General features: G+C 36.5%; 1 protein-coding gene across 1 annotated transcript in view; it reads left to right on the top strand.

The window, feature by feature from the left end:
* Exoc5 (exocyst complex component 5) overlaps positions 1-24,857 on the top strand; it is a 50,621-nt gene that overhangs the window by 16,629 nt on the left and 9,135 nt on the right. Inside the window, exons 5-13 of the mRNA XM_051142970.1 lie at positions 5,004-5,068; positions 6,827-6,855; positions 8,102-8,211; positions 8,849-8,893; positions 8,994-9,134; positions 9,791-9,873; positions 11,131-11,340; positions 13,161-13,308; positions 23,933-24,041. Coding sequence (XP_050998927.1) covers positions 5,004-5,068; positions 6,827-6,855; positions 8,102-8,211; positions 8,849-8,893; positions 8,994-9,134; positions 9,791-9,873; positions 11,131-11,340; positions 13,161-13,308; positions 23,933-24,041 — 940 coding nt within the window. The remainder of the gene's footprint in view (positions 1-5,003; positions 5,069-6,826; positions 6,856-8,101; positions 8,212-8,848; positions 8,894-8,993; positions 9,135-9,790; positions 9,874-11,130; positions 11,341-13,160; positions 13,309-23,932; positions 24,042-24,857) is intronic.

Below are 24,857 nucleotides of genomic sequence, written 5' to 3'. Positions count from 1 at the left end.
GGTTGTTCTACAATTTTGAGAAGGCATTTTAGCTTGTTTTTCTCTTTTCAGGAGAATAAATAAAATGTATGAGGAAAAAAAGGACACTCTTGTGACTCATATGTGCTCGCACCCACTCATGTATTGAGTACAATGTAGTGCCTCAGATTATAAGATGTTAAAAACTAAGTATTTCAGGGGGTTTCCTCTGAATTAAGCAACATGTTTTTGTGTAGAGCTCTATAAAGCCAAAGGATTTATAATTTTTAGATATAAAAAATGGTTACATGTCTGTAGATAATCCCTCTAAAGAAAAGACAGGGTTCAAGAATTAATAGTTTAGAATAGTCCTGATAAACATCAAGGAAAGTGTGATGTTTAAGGATTTGATACTGGTAGTATTGTTTTATATTTATCTGATTTATATACAAGAATATATGTGAGACTTGGACAGCGAATTTCATGTCAGGATAGTATGGAATTTTAAAGCTTTTTTTTTTCTTTTTATTTTTTTCGAGACAGGGTTTCTCTGTGTAGCCTTGGCTGTCCTGGACTAACTTTGTAGACCAGGCTGGCCTCGAACTCATAGCAATCTGCCTGCCTCTGCCTCCCAAGTGCAGGAATTAAAGGCGTGCGCCACCACTGCTTGTCTTTAAAGCTCTTTTTCTAAATATTAACAAATATGGTATGAAAGTACCTATGTAAAACATAAAAATTCTGTTTTATATAAAAATATTGGATATAGTAAGACCAATTGTTTAGATCACTGTTGGATTGTTTGCTTTAAGCAAAATACAAGTATCTTAACTGATATGTTAGCCTGTGTTTGCTTTGTTTTGGAAATACTGTTTTTAATACAATATATTCTGATTATGGCGTCTCCTCCCCAACACCTCCCAGATCCTTCGCACTCCCCAGCCACCCAAATGCACTCCTTTTCTTTCTCATTCATTATGATAGAAGCAGGCGTCCAAAATAGTAATAATGGTTATTTTTATTTAATAACTATTTAATAATTATTTTTATTTTAGCTAATAGCAGTAGCAATTATTAATAGTAAAAATAAAAATAAGACCAAACAAAAGAAAATAGAAGCAGCTTCAGAAAACACATTCATGCATACAGAAATCCCATAAAAATGCGAAATTGAAAACCATAATATATATACTTATAGGACCCATAAGGTTAAGAAACAAAAGCCCTTACAAAGCACTGTGAGGCAAAGAACCTCTAAAATGGCATTGAGTTCATTTTATGTTGGCATCTTCTGCTGGACATGGGGCCTGGCCTTAAGAATGGTATGTATACCCAGTAAGACTCCGCTAGAGAAAGCTAATATTTCATTTGCGACCAGTTATCAATTGGAGATAGCTTCTGAGTTAAGATGTGGGCTTTTGTCCACTTCCCCTCTCAGCACTGGGACCTCATCAGGACTGTGTATGCCTTGTGTGCTGTCACAGTTTCTGTGAGTTCCCATGTGCATCAGTCCTGCCTTGTTTAGAAGGCCATGTTTCCTTGGTGTCATCGATCCCTTCTGGCTCTTACAATCTTTCTGCGTCTTCTGCAGGGTTCCCTGAGCCTTGAGGGGAGAGAAATGATGGAGACGTCCCATTAAGGACTGAGTTCTCCAAGGTCTCTCACTCTCTGCAGTGTCCACCTGTGGGTATTAGTTTCCATCTAGTGCAGGAGGAAACGTCTCCGATGATGGCTGAGTGAGGTGCTGATCTATGGGTATAGCACAAATCATTCGGAGTCGTTTTGTTGCTATGTTCCTTTTGAAGTTCTGCAGACTAATTTAGAATCTTAGGAAGACAGGCGTATCTATAGATTTTTTTAAAAAACATGATTTATGCTTATTTGAATGTTTACTGTTTAAACTTTAAGTTTTTAAATTACCCTCAGCTAATTGCATTGTTTTTTATGTTAGTGTTGTCTCTTAATTCCTTAAGGTTTTAGTTGAAAGAAAATAATCTTTATATTGTTAATAACTTTCTTGGTTACTAAGACGTCTATAATTGGAGACTCACAGTATTTAAGTTAGTTTTTCTCCTTTGCTTCATTTTCATTTGTATCCCTGGCTTGTGTGTTTGTTTGTTTGTTTGTTTTGGGGGGTGTTGTTTTTTTCTCCTGTGCTTTGCATACTTTACTGTGCTTTTCCTACTTGCCTTGTTTGGTTCTTGTTATTGTTACTGTTTAATAATTAAGAGTCATCATTTTTTGGCTTGGAACTCTAGCAGCTAGCCCTATGCATATGTGGGGTCTTAACAACTGTCTTAGTGGGGGAGAGAGAGCACTTCTCTTGCAGAAGACATATAGGTTCAGTTCTCAGCACCCACATGGGTGGCTTACAGCCATTTTTATTCCAATTCCAGGCAATCCAACACCTTTTTCTGATCTCTTTGGGCACCAAGCAAACATATAGTACACATGCATACATACATACAGGCAAAAGTCATACACTTAAAATTAAATATATAAATAAAATATTAATTCATCTGTGATGTTAGATTGACACTTGTCAAATACAGTTCTGGCTATATCAGTTTCAGGATTTTTGCCAGCCACTTTCCCAGTGGGGAAAAAAAGGAAAGTCACCCACATAGTTCTAGGGAGATGTGACTGTAGGAGGAACTAGAGTGAGATAAAATGGCAAACACTTGGTATTACTTTTTTTTCTTATCTCCCCTTTGCATGTGTGTGTCTGAGTGGTTCAAAAAGAAGACTCTTATTCCTACTACATACATTAAGTTTGCAGTCTTTTAGGAATATTACAGTTTTTGTTCCAAAAAAATCTGTTTTATGTTTATTTCTATCTTTACATATATGTGTTTTTCCTTACTTTTTTTTTTTTTTTTAACTTTGCTTCTCTTTTTTAAGACAAGTTCTCATGTAAGGCAAGCCATCCTCAAACTCTCTACATAGCCAAAGATGATTTTGAATTTTTGATCTTCCTTCGTCTCCTAAGAGCTGGGTACATGTGTGTATCACCACACTGGTTTTACAGGATACTGGGGTTAGAACTCAGGGCATGTGCGTGCTAGGCAAGCACTCTATAAACTAAGCTATACCTTTATTTTTTTAAAGAGTAGTTGATTAGCTGGGTGTGGTGGCGCACACCTTTAATCCCAGCACTTGTGAGGCAGAGGCAGGTGGATCACTGAGTTCAAGGCCAGCCTGGTCTACAGAGGGAGTCCAGAACAGCCAAGGCTACACAGGCAACCCTGTCTCAAAACAACAACAACAACAAAAGAAGTGTAGTAGATAAGTGCCTTTTATGTATAAGGCCTGATGAATGTTGTGAACTGTTTTAAACTGTTCAAATGCAAGCAGTTAATTAGGTGTTCTTCTGGAACCTTTTGTATTTACTGATGTATAGTTTAAGTGATACTATAACCTTACGGGCTATTATATGTATTTTAGACAATTTTTACCAAACAATTAGCTCTGAGGATTCAATAAAAACAGCTTTTTGAAAACAGAACTGTGGTACTTCTACATCAAGCAAAGCTTACAAACAGTATGTTTCCTAAAAGGAGTAAAAACAGAATCCTGTAGAAAACACAACTGGGGATTAGCTATGTCCTGAGGTGGATATTGATGGGAAAAATGATGGGCTTTGCTAGTAAGACTGCATGGTGTTGGGGAGGGGCTAGTGAGACTGCAGTGACATATATATTCACATGTATCAGGGTAAAGAGAGAGAGCTGTGACGGCTGAAAACAAATGACCTGCTGAATCAGACAAGGAGAGGTCTGAAGCAGTAATGCTACTGTCCCTTGCCAGGGATCGCATACGCTCTTAGAAAAGTCTATTCTAGTGTTCCTAGTCCTTCTTTTATGGTTATATGATTCTTATTTTAATGTACAAGAAAGAGTATGAGTCATCAAAAAGGCAGTTATTAAAATTGTGGTAAAAGTACTAAATTGCAATGTATAGAAGTGGCCCTATATGACTTCCCTGTACTGTTTCATAAAATGATCATAAATGTCTACATTTAAGGAATTTTAGAAGCCATGCCTAAGTTCCTTTGTTCAACATGAAAGTGAATATAGAGAAACCTACAAGAAGAACTTTATGACAGGCAGATCTGGATCCTGGGGTCCTCCTCAAACTAAGGCACCAGCCAAGGAGAATATAGGCAGTAAGCTTCGAACCCCTACCAAGACCTAGCCGACGAACATGACACTCTCCACCGTTGAGTGGAGAGGGAGATCTGACTCTCACACGAACTCTGGTGCCCCTTTTCTGACCATGTCCCCCAGATGGGGAGACCTGGTGGCACTCAGAGGAAGGATAGCTAGTTACCAAGAAGAGACTTGATATTCTGAGAGCATATATAGGGGGAGGAGGTCTCCCTCGGTCACGGACATAGGGGAGGGGAGAGGAGAAGGGGAGAAATGGGAGGGAGGGAAGAATGGGAGGAAACAGGGGAAGGGCTAACAATCGAGATGTAATATGAATAAATTAATAAAAAAAAGATGGAAAAAAAAAAAAAAAAAAAGAAAGTGAATATAGAGAAACCCTGTCTCGAAAAACAACAAAAAGAAAGTGAATACTCAAAAGTATATACACATTTCTGTACTATATCTCATTCAGTATACTAAATTGAACTGTTATCTTTGGAGTTTTTATATACATGTTATAAGTTTATATAGTTAAAGTACATTTTGTTATGATTTTATTCAGCTTAATACATGCAGCAGCATATTCTTAAATCTTGCCTATTCTGTTTGACCTCATAAACTTAGTAGAAATTTACAATTTGCTTTTGACAAACAAGGATTTATAATTTGTTCACAGTAAAATTGAACTGCAGATTTTCTTGGGAAGAATATGTTACATACCAAGAAGATAGGTGCTTGGGTTTTGAGTTGTTATGATATAGTGCCCACAAAGCTTTAAACAAAACTGTTTGGGGCAGGTGTTATGGCTTTGTATAGGGAGGTATTACACTTCTTAGCTATACTGTTAACTTTTGAAGTGTAGTAATTCTTTTCATTGTGGTTTTTACTTATTTCTAATAGATAAAGGAAGCAGCAGACGTCATCCAGAAGCTGCATCTGATTGCCCAGGAGTTACCTTTTGATAGGCAAGTTTATATCTCAAGAGCTTACTTGTAAATATAATTTATGGGCTAAAATTGGTTTTTGTTTGTTGCTCATTAAGTAAGCAAGAATTTATTGAGCACCTCATTTGTACAAGATACAATGTAATATAACGTTAAAGTAACTTCTTCTTTTTTTTTTTTTTTTAAACAAAATTGATGAAGCGCTTTCATTTTCCTATTTGGAACTTTGAGAACCAGGCTGCACTCGGCTATTCAACTCCTCTCCCCTACCCTTACCCCATTCCTATAGACCAGGGCTAAAATTGTGGGCTTCTGATAGCCTTTGAAAAGCTGATGAAACCTATATAGTTTCATCAAAAATTAAGACGTGTATACTTGTATGGAGGTTTAGACTACCCATCGAACCTATCCTAGAGAATTTAAGATGAGAACACCCATTTAGTGCAAGGTCCTGGGGCCATCACTAACTAGATTCTATCTAGAATTCTGTCTAGATTGCTTTTCATGATCTGATCCAGTCATGGAATGCCAGTCTCTTTAATAAGAAATACAGCTTTCTGCATAACAGACAACATGGTTTTCTAATGTTGATAGTTGGAAATGTTCAGATGCAGATAGAATGTGGATATATTTTGTTGTCCTTAAAGCTTGACTGTTATTTTTCCTAGCATACAGTTAACAACCCCCCATATATTTATCTTACTCTCAGCCGTGTACCATCATAACAGATAAGCATTAATACTTTGCTTCAAGTCACCCAAAAGTGGACCATTACTTTTTATAAAAGTAATTTATTTATTTTTATTTTATATGTATTGGTGTTTTGCCTGTATGTATGTGAGGGTGTCAGATTCCCTGGAACTGGAGTTGCAGATTGTGAGCTTCCATGTTGGTGCTGGGGATTGAACCTGGGCCCTCTGGAAGATCATCCAGTGTTCTTACTATCTCTCCAGCCCTGGACTATTACTTAAAGTGAAAAAATATTTAAATCAAGATTCGGTGGATGTTATTAACTGGCTGCATCCTCTGTCCTGCCTTCCATTCTGATTTTCTCCCCCAGACTGCTACCATTCTTGCCTATATCTTCTCTACTCCTCATGTGGTGGTGTTTGTTGGGGGGAGGTGTTCTGAATGTTGGGGAGTGAGCCCAGACTCTCCCATGTTAGGCATGCCTCGCTGCCAATCCTTAGTGTTCAATATCTATCCTAATTAGATCTAATATGTTAACAAAGATCAGCATAACCATTCTGTTGTCTACCTTGACTCTGTTACAAAATGTTTGTATTGCGCTATAAATGTGTGTTTTCTCCCTCACCTGTGTGTATCATCTCCTCCTTTCTTCAAATGATCAATTATATAAGATCTCTCAAAGTCAGTTTCTCTTGATGCTTAATATTAAAAAATGACTCAAAACTTTACATTGTGGTTGTTCTTCACAGTAGCTGAGTAAGGAGATGGCCTAGGCTGTTAGTGCTTCCAGTGCACCTCTTCCTTTAAGAGAGGAGCTGATTAGTCTGTGCATGCTTCCTAAATGAGAGGTAGAAATTTCATTTGAATTGCCTAAATTCAGTACCTGGCATGTTTCCTTTCAGTATTCTTTTCCACCGCTCTAATTTTTCTTTTTTTATATATATAATGACATTGGCTTTCATGTTTTATATCTTAGAGAAGTTAGAAAGATAATACAAATGCCTGTGACATTACTGCACGCAGCTTCCCTCTTTGTTTTGTCATATGTTATATATGTTATAACCTCAGTGTTGACTTTCTGTTTTCCAGGTTTTCAGAAGTAAAATCTAAAATTGCAAGTAAGTACAGACTGTCTATTTAGCACTTTTTTAAAAAAGGAAAAACAATCATATTAAAAAAAAAACCCAGCAGATGAGAAAGTGGGAACAATACCATTGATTCATCCCATCCTAGAGTTTGAGTCCTCTTCTATCAAAATAACCAATTTCTGGGATATTCTTCTAGTACCTTGTGTGTGTTTTGATGTGTCTTTCTATGTTTTAAAATAATCGGGAACAGGTAGCTTTAGACTTTATATTTAGCCTGACTGTGGTTTTTGAGATTGTGTTCATTTACACACTCAGAATAAGGATTCTTTTGTTGTATTGTGAGGACATGAGCATTTTACTTCTTACTTAGCTGTTTGGCTCCTTACATGTTTGTGGTTTGGCTTTTGGATTTGTTTCTTTTGTTTTGTTTGTTTGTTTGTTTTGAGATAGGGCCTCACTGTATATTCCTGGCTATCTTGGAACTCACTATGTAGACTATGCTGGCCTGGAACTCACAGGGATCTACATCTGTGGGCCTCTGCCTCCTAAGTGCTGGTGGGATAAAAGGTATGGACCACCACACCTGGCTTATATCAGTCTTTGGGTTGTGTTTTAAGCTATCCATGCTTCTGGGGGGGAAAGAGTCATTGTAATTTTAGCACATTTCACCTGTGCTTGATGTTTGGTAAGCCATTTCACAGAAAGCCAACCACCATATTTTTAAGTCTCAGAATAAAGATGAATAGATAGTTGATTTTCCTAAGAATATTTTTGATCACTGTAAATTATTAATCCAAGGTTCAAGTAGTAATTAAGAGCTATAATAGCCTTGAGAGTATGGTATTAAATTATGGGCCACACACTATCAGGATAAAGTTTGATATTTAATAAATTGTTATGCACATTAGAAGTTACTTGCTACAGCTTTAGATTAAAGATTAAAGAAAAATATTGCTATATTTTGCTATCAGAATTGACATCTCCTGTTTTCATTTAAATATGTAGTCATATTTTGGTTTAAGTAATAATTATAAATGGCTGTTATACTGTGAGGAGCTCAACTCTTACCTGCTTCTATTTTTGTGTCTTGAAATATAAATTTGTATATTGTATGAGCTAGAGTCATTGTTTATAATTTCATGTTTTTGTAATTCTTCCAAAAGAAAACATACCCATAACCACTATAATTTTTTGTAATATTTGTAGATTTAGATACATCTATGTAAGTTTTATACTTAGGTTGCCTTGATACAGCTGAATGATTTTCTGGCTTTAGGTAAATACCATGACTTAGAATTGCAACTGATTCAGGAGTTTACTAGTGCCCAAAGAAGAGGTGAGGTCTCCAGGATGAGGGAAGTAGCCGCAGTTTTACTACATTTTAAGGTAACTGTTAAGATTGTAATTCAAGATCAGTTTTCAAGTTTCTCAAGATTTTATATTTTTTGTCCCTTGATTTCTCCTATTGTATAATTATATGATAGAATAACTTTTATCGGTGCTATTAAATGCTATTTAATATTTAAGAATTTTATGGTGATATTAATGTTATATCAAGGAATTTAGAATAGTTGGAGGAAAAAAATCACATCATCTGCCTTCGTCCTTTTTAATGTATCTTTTTCAATTAAAAAAATTATAAATAAGTAAAAAGTAAGAAACCTGACTGTAAATGTCTGGTGGAAGATATGAATCAAAGACTAGATGCACTATGACTAGGAATAGGGCTTGGGGAATCTTGGGTGGGGCGCTGAGGACAAATATGTGGATTATGGAGCTATTTTCCTGGAATCTAAACTGGAAAGAAAAACCTCATTGAAAATTGCTATAATTTAATCATAGAAAATAGGACAAGATGCCCTTGTTAAGTTCCTGACTGTTCTCTACCATTAACTTTATTTAAGTCTGATGACTGTTGATCTTTCACTGGGATACAAGACATAGCTTAGTTACATATAACACTTTTGTTGATATTGTTATTATAGTTGAACCAGATAATGATAACATTATTTCTTCTTTATAGGGTTATTCCCATTGTATTGATGTTTATATAAAGCAGTGCCAGGAGGTAACTATATAGATACTTTATTGAATTTTATTTTATAATTTGTATTTTGAAGCCATTTAAAAATAACATCTTAACAATGCAAACTTCCTCTGGTGTTTAGGGTGCTTACTTGAGAAATGATATATTTGAAGATGCAGCGATCCTCTGTCAGCGAGTAAATAAGCAAGTTGGAGATATCTTTAGTAATCCAGAAGCAGTGCTGGCCAAACTTATTCAGAATGTCTTTGAAATCAAACTGCAGGTAACCTTAAAACAGCCGTGGATTGAATAGTTCTTGGGGCAGTATATGCCTGTGTTTTCCTACAAGACTTTTTAAATTTATGTTTATTATTTTTAGTTGTATGTGTGTATTTATGCATATGAGTGCAGGTGCCCACAGAAACAAGAGGTATTAGATTTCCTGTGGAGCTGGAGGTGGCTTTGAGCTACCTGATGTGGGTGCTGCGCTGGGAACTGAACTTGGGACCAGCCACTAAGCCAGCTCTGCAGCCCCTCTCCAGGGTTTTTTATATTAATTTTTTTAGGTCAGCATATCAAGAAACGGGTTTCATTATGGAATCTTCATATTGTGTGTGTCATTCTCCTTTGTTCTGTCACTGCCCTACCTTTTGCCCATTCTTCTCCCGATGGTCGCTGTTGCCTTGTCTAAGCCTCTGCTCTCCTGTCACATGCATTCTGTTCCTTCTCTGCCTCTCACTTCCTAAGATCCTTCCTCCTCTAGTCTCTTTCTAGTTTTTTGTCTTACACACAACATACTCATATAATCTTAAGTCTAGGCTTCAAAGACAAGAGAGATCGTGATATTTGTGCTTTTAAATTTGTTTTGTTTAACATAATGATCTTGAGAAGTTATACAACTTAATACTTGCTTAACAGAATGTTACTTTTCTCTTTTAGAATTTTGTGAAAGATCATTTAGAAGAAACTAGGAAATCAGATGCTGAGCAGTATCTTAAAAGTCTCTATGATCTGTATACAAGGTATATTACTATTTCATTACTTTTTTGGAGACAGGCTCTTACAATATGTAGCTAGCCTGGAGCTCATCATGTAGACCAGGCTGACCTCAAACTCATTGAGGTCCACCTGCCTCTTCCTTGTGAATGCCAGTCTTTCACAGCATGAGTGACCATGCCTTGCTAAGGTATATTTTTAATTATTAGACAATAGCAATACATTTCATATTTTCTCTTCTTTATTTTTTTAAATAGAAAATGGGAAGTATTCAAGGACTTTGGCAGATAGCAGGGTCCCTTTAGCATTAAGTGCTTGCCTAAATAGATTGGAGTTGCACACGAGTAGAATTCTTACTGTACTGACAAAAGCCCTTGATTAAACTGGCTTAAGAATTTTGATTCTGGTAGTACAGTGGCACACACCTGTAATCCCAGCACTTGGGGAGGCAGAGGCAGGTAGATCTTTATGAAGTTGAGGTCAACCTAGTCTACAAAGTGAGTCCAGGACAGCCAAAGCTATACAAAGAAACCGTGCCTCGAAAAAACACAAAAAGAATTTTGTTTATTTGTGAGGTAGTTTTTGTTGTTGGTTTTTGTTTTGCTTTGTTTGTTTTAACTTTAAGAATTAGGCTGAGAAGTGGTGGCACACGCCTTTATTCCTAGCAGTTGGGGAGGCAGAAGCAGGCAGATCTCTGTGAGTTTGAGGCCAGCCTGGTCTACAAAATGAGTCCACCACAGGCAAGGCTGCACAGAGAAACCATGTCTCGAAAAACAAAACAAGAATTAGAACAGTTACATTTATCTGCAGTCCCTTTGTTTTGGATGAAAGTTCATCTTAGTAACAGCAGCAACACTCTCTTCAACAGTGTGAATTAAAAACGTAGAGGTCTGTTTACAGACAAAGACAGAAATGAACAGTCACTAGACATCTTCGTACATTTGGGTTCTGTGTGGATGGAGGAGTTAGGGCATGCTTTAGGCTGCTCTCCATTCTTGTCGTTTCTATGTTGGTCATCGCTTTACAGCCTTTTTTCCTATGTCATCTCTACCACTTAATAACAATTTTCAAAACTATGTTACTTATAATATTCTATGTTATTTATAATATTGTCTCATATATCACTTGGTAAGCCATTCTCTATAGCCTCTGTAGTCTCCTAACATTTAAGAACTGATGGTTTGATAGAAACCATGAAAGTCTTTTTTATAAATATATAGAATTTTTAATGTTGCTATATCTAAATATATATTAATCTTTCTCTCTCTCTTTTCCATGAAAAGAACCACCAATCTCTCCAGCAAATTGATGGAGTTTAACTTAGGTACTGATAAGCAGACTTTCTTGTCTAAGCTTATCAAATCCATTTTCATTTCCTATCTGGAGAACTATATTGAAGTGGAAATTGGATATTTGAAAAGCAGAAGTGCCATGATCCTACAGCGCTATTATGATTCAAAAAACCACCAAAAGAGATCCATTGGCACGGGAGGGTATGTTTCTAAAAATTAAGTGGTTGAAGTTGAAAACATTGAGCTTGGGCAAACTTGGTAAATATTAAGTGTCATTAAGATTTTCCATGAACAGCTCTTCATATTGTATGTACCAAATCCTAATCTTGAATCACATGCTGAAATGACCTAAAAAACATGATTATTTTGTAAATCAAATACTTCTTAATCAAAATAATACACAGAAAATATTAGTAATAGAAAGAATTCATAGCTGGGCACAGTGGTGCACCCCTGTAATCTCAGCACTTGGGGAGGCAGAGGCAGGCAGTTCTCTATGAGTTTGAGGTCAGGTCTACAAAGTGAGTCCAGGACAACAAAGGCTACACAGAGAAACCCTATCTTGGTGGCGAGGTGGCGGGTGGACAATCAGTAACAAATAAAGAATTCTGTAGTTTCAGTTCCTTCCCAGAGTAAGTTATTCTAAGTTATTAACTAAGAATCTCATCATTCGTATTGAAGATGTCAAGAAAAGAGCAAGTAGTTTACATTTTCAAGCCTGAGATAACTTGCATATGAGAAGAAAAGGGTTTACTTGTAAAGCTGGTGACATTTAGTTGCCCAGATCATTCACAAATGGGACCCAGCAGAGCTAGGGAGGAAGACTATCTTCTGTGGTGCCTTGCAGACTATAGGGTCCACACTTGCACACCCAGGCCACTCTCATTAGAGGTTATAATAATAAATAAAGGTAAGATCTGAATGGTATTAGTAAAGGAGTGAAAACAGGCTAATGACATGGCTCAGCTGGTGGAAGTGCTTCCTGTGTGAGCCTTGATAACCCAGGCTCCGTTCCAAGAATCCATGGGAGGAAAAGGGACTCCTGAAGGCTGCCTCTGCCTCTTGTGCACCTGCGTGCGTGCATACACACATCTAGTACAATTTTAAAAGGAAAGTTCTTGAGTTGTTTTATGCTAAATCCCAATATTTACGTAAAATGTAAAAAAATCTAAAGAACAATAAGACTTTAGAAATGAGTTTATAATAGCCTGAGCTATATGTTCTAGGAGCAAAAATGGTTTAACCAAAAGATATCTCCATAGTGAATGTTCCAGGGGATCTTTAGTCACTAAGAAAAGCTCAGTTATACTTAATTGATCTAGTTTAAGATAGTGAAGCAGTATATTTAAATGGTTGTGGTTTTTTAAAAAAGTACTAAAATTTTTATGTTTTCTTTTTAAGTTTTCTTCCCTTTTATTTATTTTTATTTAGAATAGCTTCTTGAGTTGAAATTCTGAAGCCACCAAATAGCTTTAAAGACTATAACTTTTGAGGCAGGAGACATAGTTTAGTGGGTAAGAGAATTTGCTATTCAATTATAAGGACCTGAGTCCAAATCCTTAGCACCTGCATAGAATGCCAGCTGTGGCTGTGTACACACCTATAGTGTGAGCATGGGAGGAGCAAACAGGAGGGTCTTTAGGGTTTGCTGGTTGCCAGCCTCATTCCAGATGCAATGGGAGACAGTGGCTTAAAGGAATAAGGTGAAGGATGATGGAGTAAGACACCTGACATCCTCAGCTGACTTCTTTGTGAGCAAATAGACACATGCACCTAGACACACTTGTGCACATACACACCAAAGATGAGAACTCTGAATTTATCTTTTATATGATGAAAGTCGTTAAAAACTAGTGCTTGTAATTAGAATTTTATTCTCTTAGTTATTGGTTCATTTGGGGTTTGGTTTTTTTTTTTTTTTTTTTTTCCTTTTTGTTGATATGCACTACATTTAAGAGTATTTGCAGTTACAATCTAAATATAGTAAACTTCTTTTTTCATTTGTCTTTATGACATACTAGTATTCAAGATTTGAAAGAAAGGATTAGACAACGTACCAACTTACCACTGGGGCCAAGTATTGATACGCATGGGGAAACTTTCCTGTCTCAAGAAGTGGTAGTTAATCTTTTACAAGAAACAAAACAAGCCTTTGAAAGATGTCATAGGGTAAGAATAATAATTACTTTTTAAAGAAACAGTTGTATATTTCAAGTTTTGCCTCATTTATAGAAAGATAAATGTACTTTCTAATTATGACCAAGTTTTTAATATTGACTTTTAATTGGCATAGTTTATACAAGTTGCATGTACTTATAGATACCATATGAAGTTCTGATAAAAGTGTACATTGAGTAATACTCAAATCAGGATGACCATATGTATCCTCAAACATTCATCATTTCTTTGTGTTAAAAACATCCAAAATCTAGCATTTAAAAGTATGTTAATTTGTTGTCATTTCTACTGGTGCAGAAAAACACCAAAATTATTCCTCTTTCCTAATTTAACAGTACTATTCATCAGCCTTTCCTCATTGTTCTCTACCTCCTCCCGCTCTCTCAGCTGCTGTGGACCATATAGTACTCTCCTGTGAAATTCAGCGTAGGAGCAAGATCATACAGCATTCATTGTTCTGAGCCTGGCTTAGCTCACTTAGCATGTCTTCCGGTTCCGTCCCCATTGTGCAGACAGCATGATTTTCATGTCTTGTTATGGCTGAAAAGTATTCCTTTGTGTTTGTATATACTATATTTTCTTTATCATTTAATGGATACTTAAATTGATTCTGGTTTTGGCTGTTGTGCATATTGTTGCAATAAACATTGGAATGCAGGTTCCTCTTAAACAAGCAGATTTCTTTCTTTCTTTCTTTTTTTTTTTTTGTATACCTAGTAGGGGGGACTACTGGGTTTAATGATTTTTAACTTTTTGAGGGACCTTTATACCATTTTTCATAATGGCTATTTACATTCCCACCAACAGTGTAGAAGAATTCTTTTCTCCATATCCTCACCAGCATATGTCACCTATTGTGTTTTTGCCTTCCTAACTAAAGTAAAACGATACCTTGCTGTGGTTTTGTTTGGTATTTTTGGTAATTAATGATAACGATCATGTTTTCATTGTGTTGAGTTCCTTACATATTCTCCATATGAACCTATAATTATTAGATTGTATAATTGCAGATATTTTCTCCTTATTCTGTAAGTTGTTTTTCATACTTGGCTGTTTCCTTTGCTGTGTAGAAGCTTGATTGTTGAATGTAATCTTGTCTGCTTTTACTTTTATTTCCTTTGCTTTTGGGTTCTCATTCAAGAAGCTTTTATCCTTTCATTCCACTGTCATAACATATTTTCAGTTTTGTAGTTCCATAATTTTAGGGATTACATTTAAGGCTTTAATCTACTTTGAGTTAATTTGTATCTATGATTATAGGTAGGTAGTGGGTAGCAACATTGAGTGACTAGATGATCTTTTTCTAATTTGTGCTAATGTTGTTGTCAGATCAAAAAGAAACTTCCTGTGATCAAGCTAGGGCAACACTAGTCTATGTATATGAATTTAACTGTTTAGAAACTAGTTTGTAACATGTCTGTTTAGCCAGACAGAGCAGTAGGTTCACTGCTAGGGTCTATGACCTTCTTGGCCATGGGGCTTTGATCAAGTTCATAGTACCAGGCATGAGCTCACTCATGTGGAACAACCTTCAGATTCCATTAGAACCTAGTTGGCTGTTTCTATACCAGTCACACCACTGTTAACACCTGCTTGTTACTCACTCTTGATCTGTTTCGGCCTTCTGTTTCTTCATGATAATGTCCTAGAATTTACCCAATTCTTCTAATTATCAAATTTGCTGCTGTATTTTTATTCATAATAATCTGTAGTCCTTTGTCTTTTTATAGCACTCATTATAATGTATACTTTTTCATCTCTTGATTTACTTATGTAGAAATGTTTGTTTTTCTTTGTTTTGAAATGGTCTCACTCTGTAGCCCTGGTTGGCCTGGAACTCACTATGTCACTACATTTAGCATAATCATTGATTGGTAAGGTCTTACCATTACCTTTTTTCCATTCCCTCTTAGAGTTTGTCTTAGTGGTTAAGTGATTTTATCTACTAGTGTATATTGATGTTTTATTATTTTGGTATGTTTATTAATAGGTCTATGTTTTTTAGTTATGATGTTACTTAAAACATTTTTTAAATTATAATAAGCTATTTTAAACTGATAGCAACTTAACTATTGCTTGTAAAGATAGGGGCAAAAAAAAAAAAGGAATAATTAAAAAAAACCTTTCTATTACACTCCTTTCTCTCCACATTTTGAATTTCTTAATGTCCCCCTTCACTTTTAGTGTACTTATTACTGCTTTTGTTTTTTAGATTTTATAAAAATGTTATGTTTTGTGTACTATGTTCATAGTATTGAGGCTTCCTGAATTAATTGTGTTGTCCATTCTTATCAAAGAAATCTATACCTTCAAGGTGTTTACATCTTAACATCTTATCATTCCAGTTTGGAGAAGTCCCTTTAAGCTTTTTTTTTTTTTTTTTTTTTTTTAGTTTGTTTGTAAGGTAAATGTGGTAGTGATAAATATTCTCTTACATTTGTTTGGAAATGGTTTGTCTGGAAATGTCTTAACTCTCTTCATTTGTCAAAGCTAGCTTTGCTAGCTATAGTATTCCTGGGTGCCAGGTTTTTAGTTGTTGGGTTGTTGGTTGTTGTTTTGTTTTTTCAATGCCTTCAACATGTGAGTATGTCATCTCAGTCTCTTTTGGCCATTAAAGTTTCTGCGGTTCTCCAGTTGAGTGACTGAATGGTGTTAAAGGGGGAAAAAAGGACTCAAATACATAATACCGGGAGGGAACAAAAGAAGCCACATTTCACCTTTAAAGACAGGTGTATACTATTGATCCCTTTCATGCTATTTGTTCCTTTTGTTTCCTTGTTGCTTTCAGAAGCTTCTTTTATTTGAGCCTCGAAACTTGGTTATACTGAGTTTTTGTAGTTATAAATTCCACTTCTTGTGCATTCCCATCCTTGTTGGACCCTAGCAGCCCAAATAGTAGTTCTCTTCGTGCTTCACTGTGGCTGCTGTGGTCTTCAGACCGTGGCACTGCCTCTGTTTAGCACTAGATGGCACCCTAAATGTAGAGTTTTGGGGTTTTTTTTGTTTGGTTGGTTTTTTTCCCCCCAACTCTGAGGTTCCCTAGCTGTGGTTATTTCACTACTAGAGTGCCTCAAGCCCAAGTCTGTCACAAATCCATAGTCGTCCTATAAAGCTGACATTGGCCTGACACCAGGAACGATCTAGACAGCAGGAGCTGCGTAGAAAGGTAGGTCATGCTGTTTCTGCATCTTTTTACTGAGCCAGAGTAGAACCAAAAGCCTTTTCTACAGTCTGTGTTCAGCACTGCAGTTACTGCCTGGCACCCCACAGCCCTGCACCTCCAAAGAATTAACCTGCATTCATCACTGTCTTCTTTCTCCAAATTAAGTTATATGTCTTTGCTGTCACAGAAATCATACCACTTGGTCTTACTCAGAGCTCATAGCCTATTAAAATGAGTGCAGCACAGGGATAGGACAAAGGCCCACTGTTGTGGTCTGCCCCAGTGCTATGGTGTTTGTAGCTTGAGATCTCTGCAGTTCTGGAGGTTCATATATCTGGCCCATCCAGACTGTAGTTTCCACCTGTGCTAGGGCAGATACAAACACTCCATCTGTGGGCACTGGACTCGTGTTACCTCTTACCATGGTAGGCCTGCCATTCGGTTCAAGGACAGCGTGTGTGCTTAGGTTCCTGTCCGCCTTTTAGCAGATGAAGTCTTTGTACACATTGTGTATGTTGTTCAGCTCCGGAGTGGTGTGCCAAAAACAATCCGTTGGTTGCCATGACTGATCCTGAGCTGACCTGTATCTGAGACTGTAGCTGAAGGATTTAGCAGATGTTCATTGTCCTAGAGGTTTACTCAAGGACCAAGCTGCAGCTGGTAGTGGTGTGGGCCTGAGTACAAGCCTGTCATGTTGCAGGTTTCTGCTTAGCCAGTCCAGAGGCTCCATCTATAGACACTTACTTTGGGCAGTAGCAGTGAGGCTTTGCCCACTGCTGACTAATCTAAACACTTCAAATAACTCACTAATCACCATAAAGACCCAGTGAGATGTTACAGTTTTATGGTGGAGAACCATAGCTCTTAAATACTGGAATTAAGAGCCAAAAAAAAACTTAGTATTTGTCTGCATATATATTATTTATGCATTTTGAATGTCAATTAATATACAAAGAAGATACATATATATCTTAAAATATAAATTACCTATAATAGAATATCATCTAAGTTGGCATAAATTAAGAATTATAATGTTGTCATGTGTTGGTAACAAAGTGAGGTAAAGGGAATTTTCATTTACTACCAATGACTTTGAAAATTATTATACTGAGGACTGGGACTGCAGCTCTGTGTTTGCCTAGCATTTGCGGTTCTAGGCTCAATACTCAGTAATGAGAAAGACGGGGTGCGGGAGGGAGGAGAGAAGGGAAAATTGCTATAGTTACATGAAGAATAGTTTGTCCTTTTTTTTTTAATTCTTATTTGCGTGTGGTACTCTGATGTCATTATAGCATTCTTTATTACGGAAAAAAAACAACTAGAAGAACGCACAGTGAAAAAGAGAAGTTAAAAATAATGGCGTTGCTCATACACTAGAAAACTATACCAATTTAAAGGTCATCTAAAAGACTCAAATGGTACTCACTTATATCTGCATACTAGCCCAAGGGGCATGTCCCATGAAAGCCTTCACTTACCAGGAAACTGGGACAGAGGGGAGGACATCCTATTGGGACTCTAGATGAGAGAAGCATGGGAGAATAGCAAAGTAGAAGGATCCAGAGGGTCCTAGAAACCTACAAGTAGAACATTATGATAGGCAGATTTGGGCCCAGGGGTCCCGCTCAAACTAAGGCACCAGCCAAGGACAATACAGGCAGTAAACTTCAAACCCCTACCCAGATCTAGCCAATGGTCAGAACATTCTCCACAGTTGAGTGGAGAGTGGGATATGACTTTCTCACGTACTCTGGTGCCTCACATTTGACCATGTCCCCTGGAGGGGGAGACCTGGTGGCACTCAGAGGAAGGACAGCAGGTTACCGAGAAGAGACTTGATACTCTATGAGCATATACAGGGAGAGGTAATCCCCCTCAGGAACAGTCATAGGGGAGGGGAATAAGGGGGAAATGGGAGGGAGGGAAGAATGGGAGGACACAAGGGATGGGATAACCATTGAGATGTAACAAGAATAAATTAATAAAAATAATTTTTAAAATGTCATCTAAAATTACACAAATCAGCATGAATTAACCCCAGAAATACTTGGCAATGATGTGAAAGAGTCACAGGGTGTTTCTTTTTAAGAAACAGCTAGAGTGTGCAGTGCTAGCGTAAGCTTTTATCTTCACATTTTCCTGATGTTTTGATGCATGACACAGGGGTCTTCCTATGTGTTTGTCATCTGGTCATCTTTAATGAAGTGTTTTATTCATATCTTTGTGCAGTTTTCCTTTTAGGCTGTGGCTGGCTTATCTCCTTAATTTTAGCTTTCTCTATTTACTATTTCAGTATAAAAGTTCTTAACTTTGATAAGATGAATTTTAACAGTTTTCTGTTGAGGATTTTTTTTTTTTTTTTTGCATTGCAGATAAAGCTTTATTGAGCTAAGAATTACAGGAATTGCAATTTAGATTTTTAGTAGTGGTTTTATAATTTGTAGTTTGCTCATTCAGCTTATGTGAGCTCTGATTTTATTTAGGGATCTCATGTATGTTTTGCAGTTTATAATGTTTACAATCAAGTTTCCATTTGTGTTGCGTCATTTACTGAAGACTTCTTTCTCCAACAAATACTTTCAACTTAGATCAAAAATAAGTTGACTGTTTACACTTTATTTCTAGTCTCTGTCTGTCCTGTTTATTTTCATGCTAATATCATGAGGTTTTAACTGTTATAACTTAGTAGGTCTTGAGTCAGGTAATTTAAGTCCTCTGACATTTCCATATGGGCCATTTCATATTTAATGTAAGTCTCACAGCTTATCGGTTTCTAGGAGAGAAGTCTGGTTTTGGTTGGAATGATAATGAATATAATTTTATTTGGAAATAATTGACATACTTTTATTATAATATAAAAGTATTTTCAATCTGCCAGGCCTATAGTCCCCTATAATCTCCCAAGGGAGACTGAGGCAAGATTGTATGAGTTCAAGGCCAATCAAGCTACATTGTGAGTTCAAGGTAGTGTGGGCTACAGAGTGAGGACCTGTCTCAACAAACCCAAAAATTTTAAAGTATTTTTTAAGCTTATGTTTAATATGGAAGAAAGTTTTATTTAACTTTGCATGTAGAATCTAGTTGGCCTTTACATCATACAACCTAAGTGTGATATTCTAATAATCTTTCCATAGAATTTATTAGATCTTCTGTAGAGACTACCATGTCATTTCACCATAAAGACAGTTTTACTCCTTTCCAATGTAGATGCTGTGTGTATGTGTGTGTAGTGTGTGTGTGTGTCTTTCTGTCTGTCTGTCTGTCTGTCTGTCTGTCTCTGTGTGTGTGTGTCTGTCCGTCTATCTTGTTGCTCTGCCTAGGCTTCTGGTACAGAGTGGAATAGAACAGAGACGGGAACAAACCCTTTTCACCTGGCCTTCAGAGCACAGCATCTAGTCTTTGATCACTGAGTGTGATGTTGTCTATAGGTATTTTTTATGGATGCTGTCTATAGGTATTTTATGGATGCTGTCTATAGGTGTTTTATGGATGCTGTCTATAGGTATTTTATGGATACTGTCTTTTATTTTAGTTTGAGGGAAGTCTTTAATACTTGTTTATTAAAGCGTACTATTAAGTTTAGACGTTATTTGATCCTAGTACTTGCGAAGTGGATGTGAGAGATCTTGAGTTCAAGGTCATCTATGCCCGCATCAGTCTGACTAAAGCCAGCCTGGCCACGGGAAACACTATATCACACAAATTAATAAAGCAATGAAACAAAACAAAAGATTTGGTGTTAGATTTTGTTACACTTTTTTTTTTTTATTCTTTTGGGAGGATCATGTTAACAACTATTTTAGATGTTAGCCTTGCATTCTTTTAATAAGCCCCAGTTTGTCATCACTTGCCATTTTCTTACTGTCCTATTTATACATTGCTGGGTAGGTTTGCTAAATTAAAAACAACAACAACAAACCAACTTTTTTTTCCTTTTTTTATTATTAATTTATTCATATTACATCTCAGTTGTTAGCCCATCCCTTGGATCCTCCCATTCCTCCCTCCCTTCCGCTTCCCCCCCTACTCCTCTCCTCTATGTCTGTGACTGAGGGGGACCTCCTCCCCCTGTATATGCTCATAGGGTATCGAGTCTCTTCTTGGTGACCTATTATCCTTCCTCTGAGTGCCACCAGGCGTCCCCATCCAAGGGACATGGTCAAATATGGGGCACCAGAGTTTATGTGAAAGTCAGATCTCCTTCTCCACTTAACGGTGGAGAATGTCCTGTCCATCGGCTAGTCTGGGTAGGGGTTCAAAGTTTACTGCCTATATTTTCCTTGGCTGGTGCCATAGTTTGAGGAGGACCCCAGGGCCCAGACCCGCCTGTAGTTTTCCAGGACCCTCTGGATCCTTCTATTTCCTCATTCTCCCAGGCTTCTCACACCTAAAGTCAATAGGATGTCCTCCCCTCTGACCCACTTTCCTGGTAGGTAGACTTTTTCATGGACTAGTGTCTCGATATAAGTGAGTATATACCATTTAACTCTTTTTGCATCTATCTGGTGCTTTCTCAGAAAAATGGGAGTAGGGCTTCCTCAAGACCCAGCTATTCCACTCCTTGGAATATACCCAGAAGATGCACTACCACACCACAGGGACATATGCTCAACCATGTTCATAGCTGCCTTATTCATAATAGCCAGAACATGGAAACAGCCTACGTGTCCCTCAGTAGAAGAATGGATAAAGAAATTGTGGTACATTTACACTATGGAATACTACTCAGCTATTAAAAACAAGGAATCTCTGAAATTTGTGGACAAATGGATTGAACTAGAAATTATCATAATGAGTGAGTTCAAACCAACTTTTTAAAAAAATTCCTGATACTTATTTATTGTGTGTGGGCACACATTTTGGATGTCAGAGGAAAACTTAGGAAATCGATTCTGTTTTCAACATAGGTCCCAGGAATTGAATTCACATTATCAGACTTGGCAGCAAGCTCACTCAACTCTGTGAGCAGTCTTGCTGGCCCATGTGTGCTTGATTTTGTTAAGAATTTGTATCAGTGTTAATGAAGGATGCTGTCCTTTGAATGTCTTTGTCATATTTTAATAGTGAAAGTAATGCTTTACCCATAGGATGATATGCAAAGTCCTTCTGCCTTTCCTTTTAATTGTTTGTGGGTTTAGGTAATGGGCTTTCTGTCTTCAATGTTTGCTATAACTCAACCAGGGAAATTACTTGAGGTTTTTTGTAAGAATTTTAAAGTAAAAATCCAGCTTATTTATAAAATACAGAAATATTCAGGCAATTTAATTGTAAGTGAGCTATGGCAGTTTGTATCTTTGTTTATTTGCTTGCTTGCTTGCTTTTGAGGTAGGGTCTGACTGTGTAGACCACTTTGATTTCAACTCACAGAGATCCATTGACCTGCCTCTGCCTCCTAAGTGCTGGGATTAAAAGTGTGTACCACTATGTCCACCTAGTTTGTATCTTTTAAAAACTTTTTTATATTTCACAGAAATTGTATTTATTGAAATGGAGTTGTGACACTTTCTTACTGTCTACCAGTTTTTTTTGTTTTTTTTTTTTTTCTGTCTACCAGTTTTTGTGGAAACTATAGTAATAATTATCTGTCTTATTCCCAGTAGCAGTAATTTGTTTCACAGTTTTTTCTAGGCATATCTTGGTAAAAGTGTATTATTTTTACTGATTTTTTCCCCCAAGAACCACTTTTTGTTTTTATTAACTCCCCCCAACTTGAATTTCTCTGGTTTCTGTTCTTTATTGTTTTCTTCCTTCAACTTGCTTAGGCGTTACTTACCCCTCTCCTGGTTGCTTTTGTCTTGGTTTGGTTTTTAGGTAAAGGCTGAATTGGCTGACCTTTTCCAGTGTGTGTATGTAGCTACATTTCTCTCTCAAGTACTGCATTAGTTGAAAACTAAATTTTTAAATATGTTTTATTTTAATTCATTTTAAATTTCTTTTTGATTTTTTTTTTCTGGCCCTAATATGATTGAGAAATTGTGTTATTTGGTTGCCAAGCGTTTGGAGACATACTAGATGCCTTTCTATTAATAATTTTAGATCTTACTCTATTGTAGTCAGTGGACAAAGTTTGCATCATAGTGTCAACCCTTTTGTACTACAAGATACAGCCCACAATGATAAAGGTTTTCTATATACATGAGAGAAAATATATCTTCACATTGTTGGCTAAGGTTGTCTGTGAGTCTCAGGTCTTATTTGTTGTTGTCTTCTACTTTTTAATCATTTTTCGGTTTATCTCTTCTATATTTTATGCATGGACTTGGGGATATAGGCAGGAAAAAGGTTAGAACTTCGGCTTGGTTTTTATGACTTATGAATGTCGGGGTGCCTGTTGAGCGTCAGAAACAAAAGAAAAGAAGTAGAGAGATTGATAAGAATTAAAGGTTGGAGTAGAGGTTAAGAAGTCATGTACCAAAGGATCACTGAGTTTTTAAGGTGCTGTATGGGATTCTTTATAAACTCAGCTTAAACATCAGGCTTATATTATTACATTAGCATTGAGTATCCTTAATTTAGACATTCAGAATCTTTCTTGCTCCAAAACATAAAAGTTTTGATCACTAATATGGTGCACATTGGAAAGTTCTACTTGAGTATTAAGTTGTCCTTAGGGTATTTGTATAAGATATTCATAAAACATAAATGAATGTTATGATTAAACTCGAGTCTCCCAAGGTATCTCATTATATATTTGCAAATATTTCAAAATCTCAAACAGTTCTAGGCCCAAGTTTTTTGGATAAGGGATTCACATCTGTAGTATTATCCTGAAAGCCATATGGATGGATATTGTAAGTTTTGACAAAGGCAGAAAACAATTTATAAATAATATAGAAAGCATTTGAAAGAAGTTGAGAATAATTTCCTTTTAAAGAATTCATTTTTCTCAACGTAACTAGTAACAGTTCTTTAAATAGTCTAGCCATAGGAACATCAAAGTGAAAATTGTGAGCTTACTATAAATCAAGTTCTGTTACAAATACTGCAACTTTTCTATTTTATTTCAACCATAAGACTATGCGGAAATATTGATCTAACAGTGATGAGTTAAAATTTGATCCTATTATACTTTACTATGTATATTAATTGATTTCCTATCCTTATTCCACAAGAATCTTTTTGTTGTTCTTTTGGGTTTCATTAGAACAGCCCGGTTTAAGTTAGAGGCTCTCAAATTTCTTTGACTGGGATCCCCACAATTCAAAATGCATCTCACATAGTAGCAGATGTACACATGCATATAATTGGATCTAGCTCACGGATTACAATCTGCTCTAGGTCAGGAGAACCACAAGCCATCCCAGAGCATCATGACTGTTGTGTGGACAGTGAGATGGGTATAGTGACATTTTTACCTAAAATAATGCTCTGTAAAAAAGACTGCTTTATTAAAAGTTGGGTATTTTGTCATGTAGACTTGAAGAGTAATACTGCTTTTGCTTATTTTTAAAGCTTTCTGATCCTTCTGATTTACCAAGGAATGCCTTTAGAATTTTTACCATTCTTGTGGAATTTTTATGTATTGAGCATATTGATTATGCTTTAGAAACGGGCCTTGCTGGTAAGTTGACTTCTGTTGTACTTTTTGTTTAACTCCTTTAGTGCTGCCTGGTTGAACAATATTCATAATGCTGTTTTATCTATAACTTCTATGTGATGAATTCAGTCAATACAATGTATTTTGAGCTTCTGTGATAATAGGATGTGCAAGATGCTGGAAACTAAACATAGGCATAATTCTCTCATATTTACGCCTAGTTTACATCCAGTAGAGAAAGACTATAGACTAAATACCTAAGCACAATATATTGGCAGAGGGGTCTATGCTATAAAATATCAAGGCATAAATGGAGGTAAGAATAATTCTGCTTAGGTATTGAGTAATGCAGTTTAGAGAGAAAATATTCAAAAATAAATCTGGAAAGTTGTGTTAAAGTTTTTGGCCTCATTCTTTTGGGTATACTGTTTCGTATCTAGAGAATAATAACGACATCTTTCCTGACTTCCTGTCTCTTAGCCCAGTTGATAACCTGCCCTTGTGACCTGTTAAGTGGGTATCTTAGATTAAACACTTCAAAAATAAAATTCTTTAACCAGGCATGGTGGTTCATGCCCGTAATCCTAGCATTCAGGAAGCCAAGGCAGAGGCCACTGAGTTTTAGGCCGGCCTGGACTATATAGTGATTTCTGAATAACCTAAAATAACAAAACAGTCTTCCTTCTAGGTTAAAGGAAGTTGTTATTTACCAAACCCTGAAACTACCTTAACCTTTCTGTTTTCATTGCTGATAGTCAATTCATTAACAAACTCTGTAGGTATACATCTAAGTATAATTTATCTACTTTGCTTTGTCTCTCCTGATGCCATCCCGCTTTA

The sequence above is a fragment of the Acomys russatus genome, chromosome 3, assembly GCF_903995435.1.
Source record: "Acomys russatus chromosome 3, mAcoRus1.1, whole genome shotgun sequence".
NCBI lineage: Eukaryota > Metazoa > Chordata > Mammalia > Rodentia > Muridae > Acomys > Acomys russatus.
Note: the sequence above shows the minus strand (reverse complement) of the source record. Positions and strands in the feature narration are given on the sequence as shown.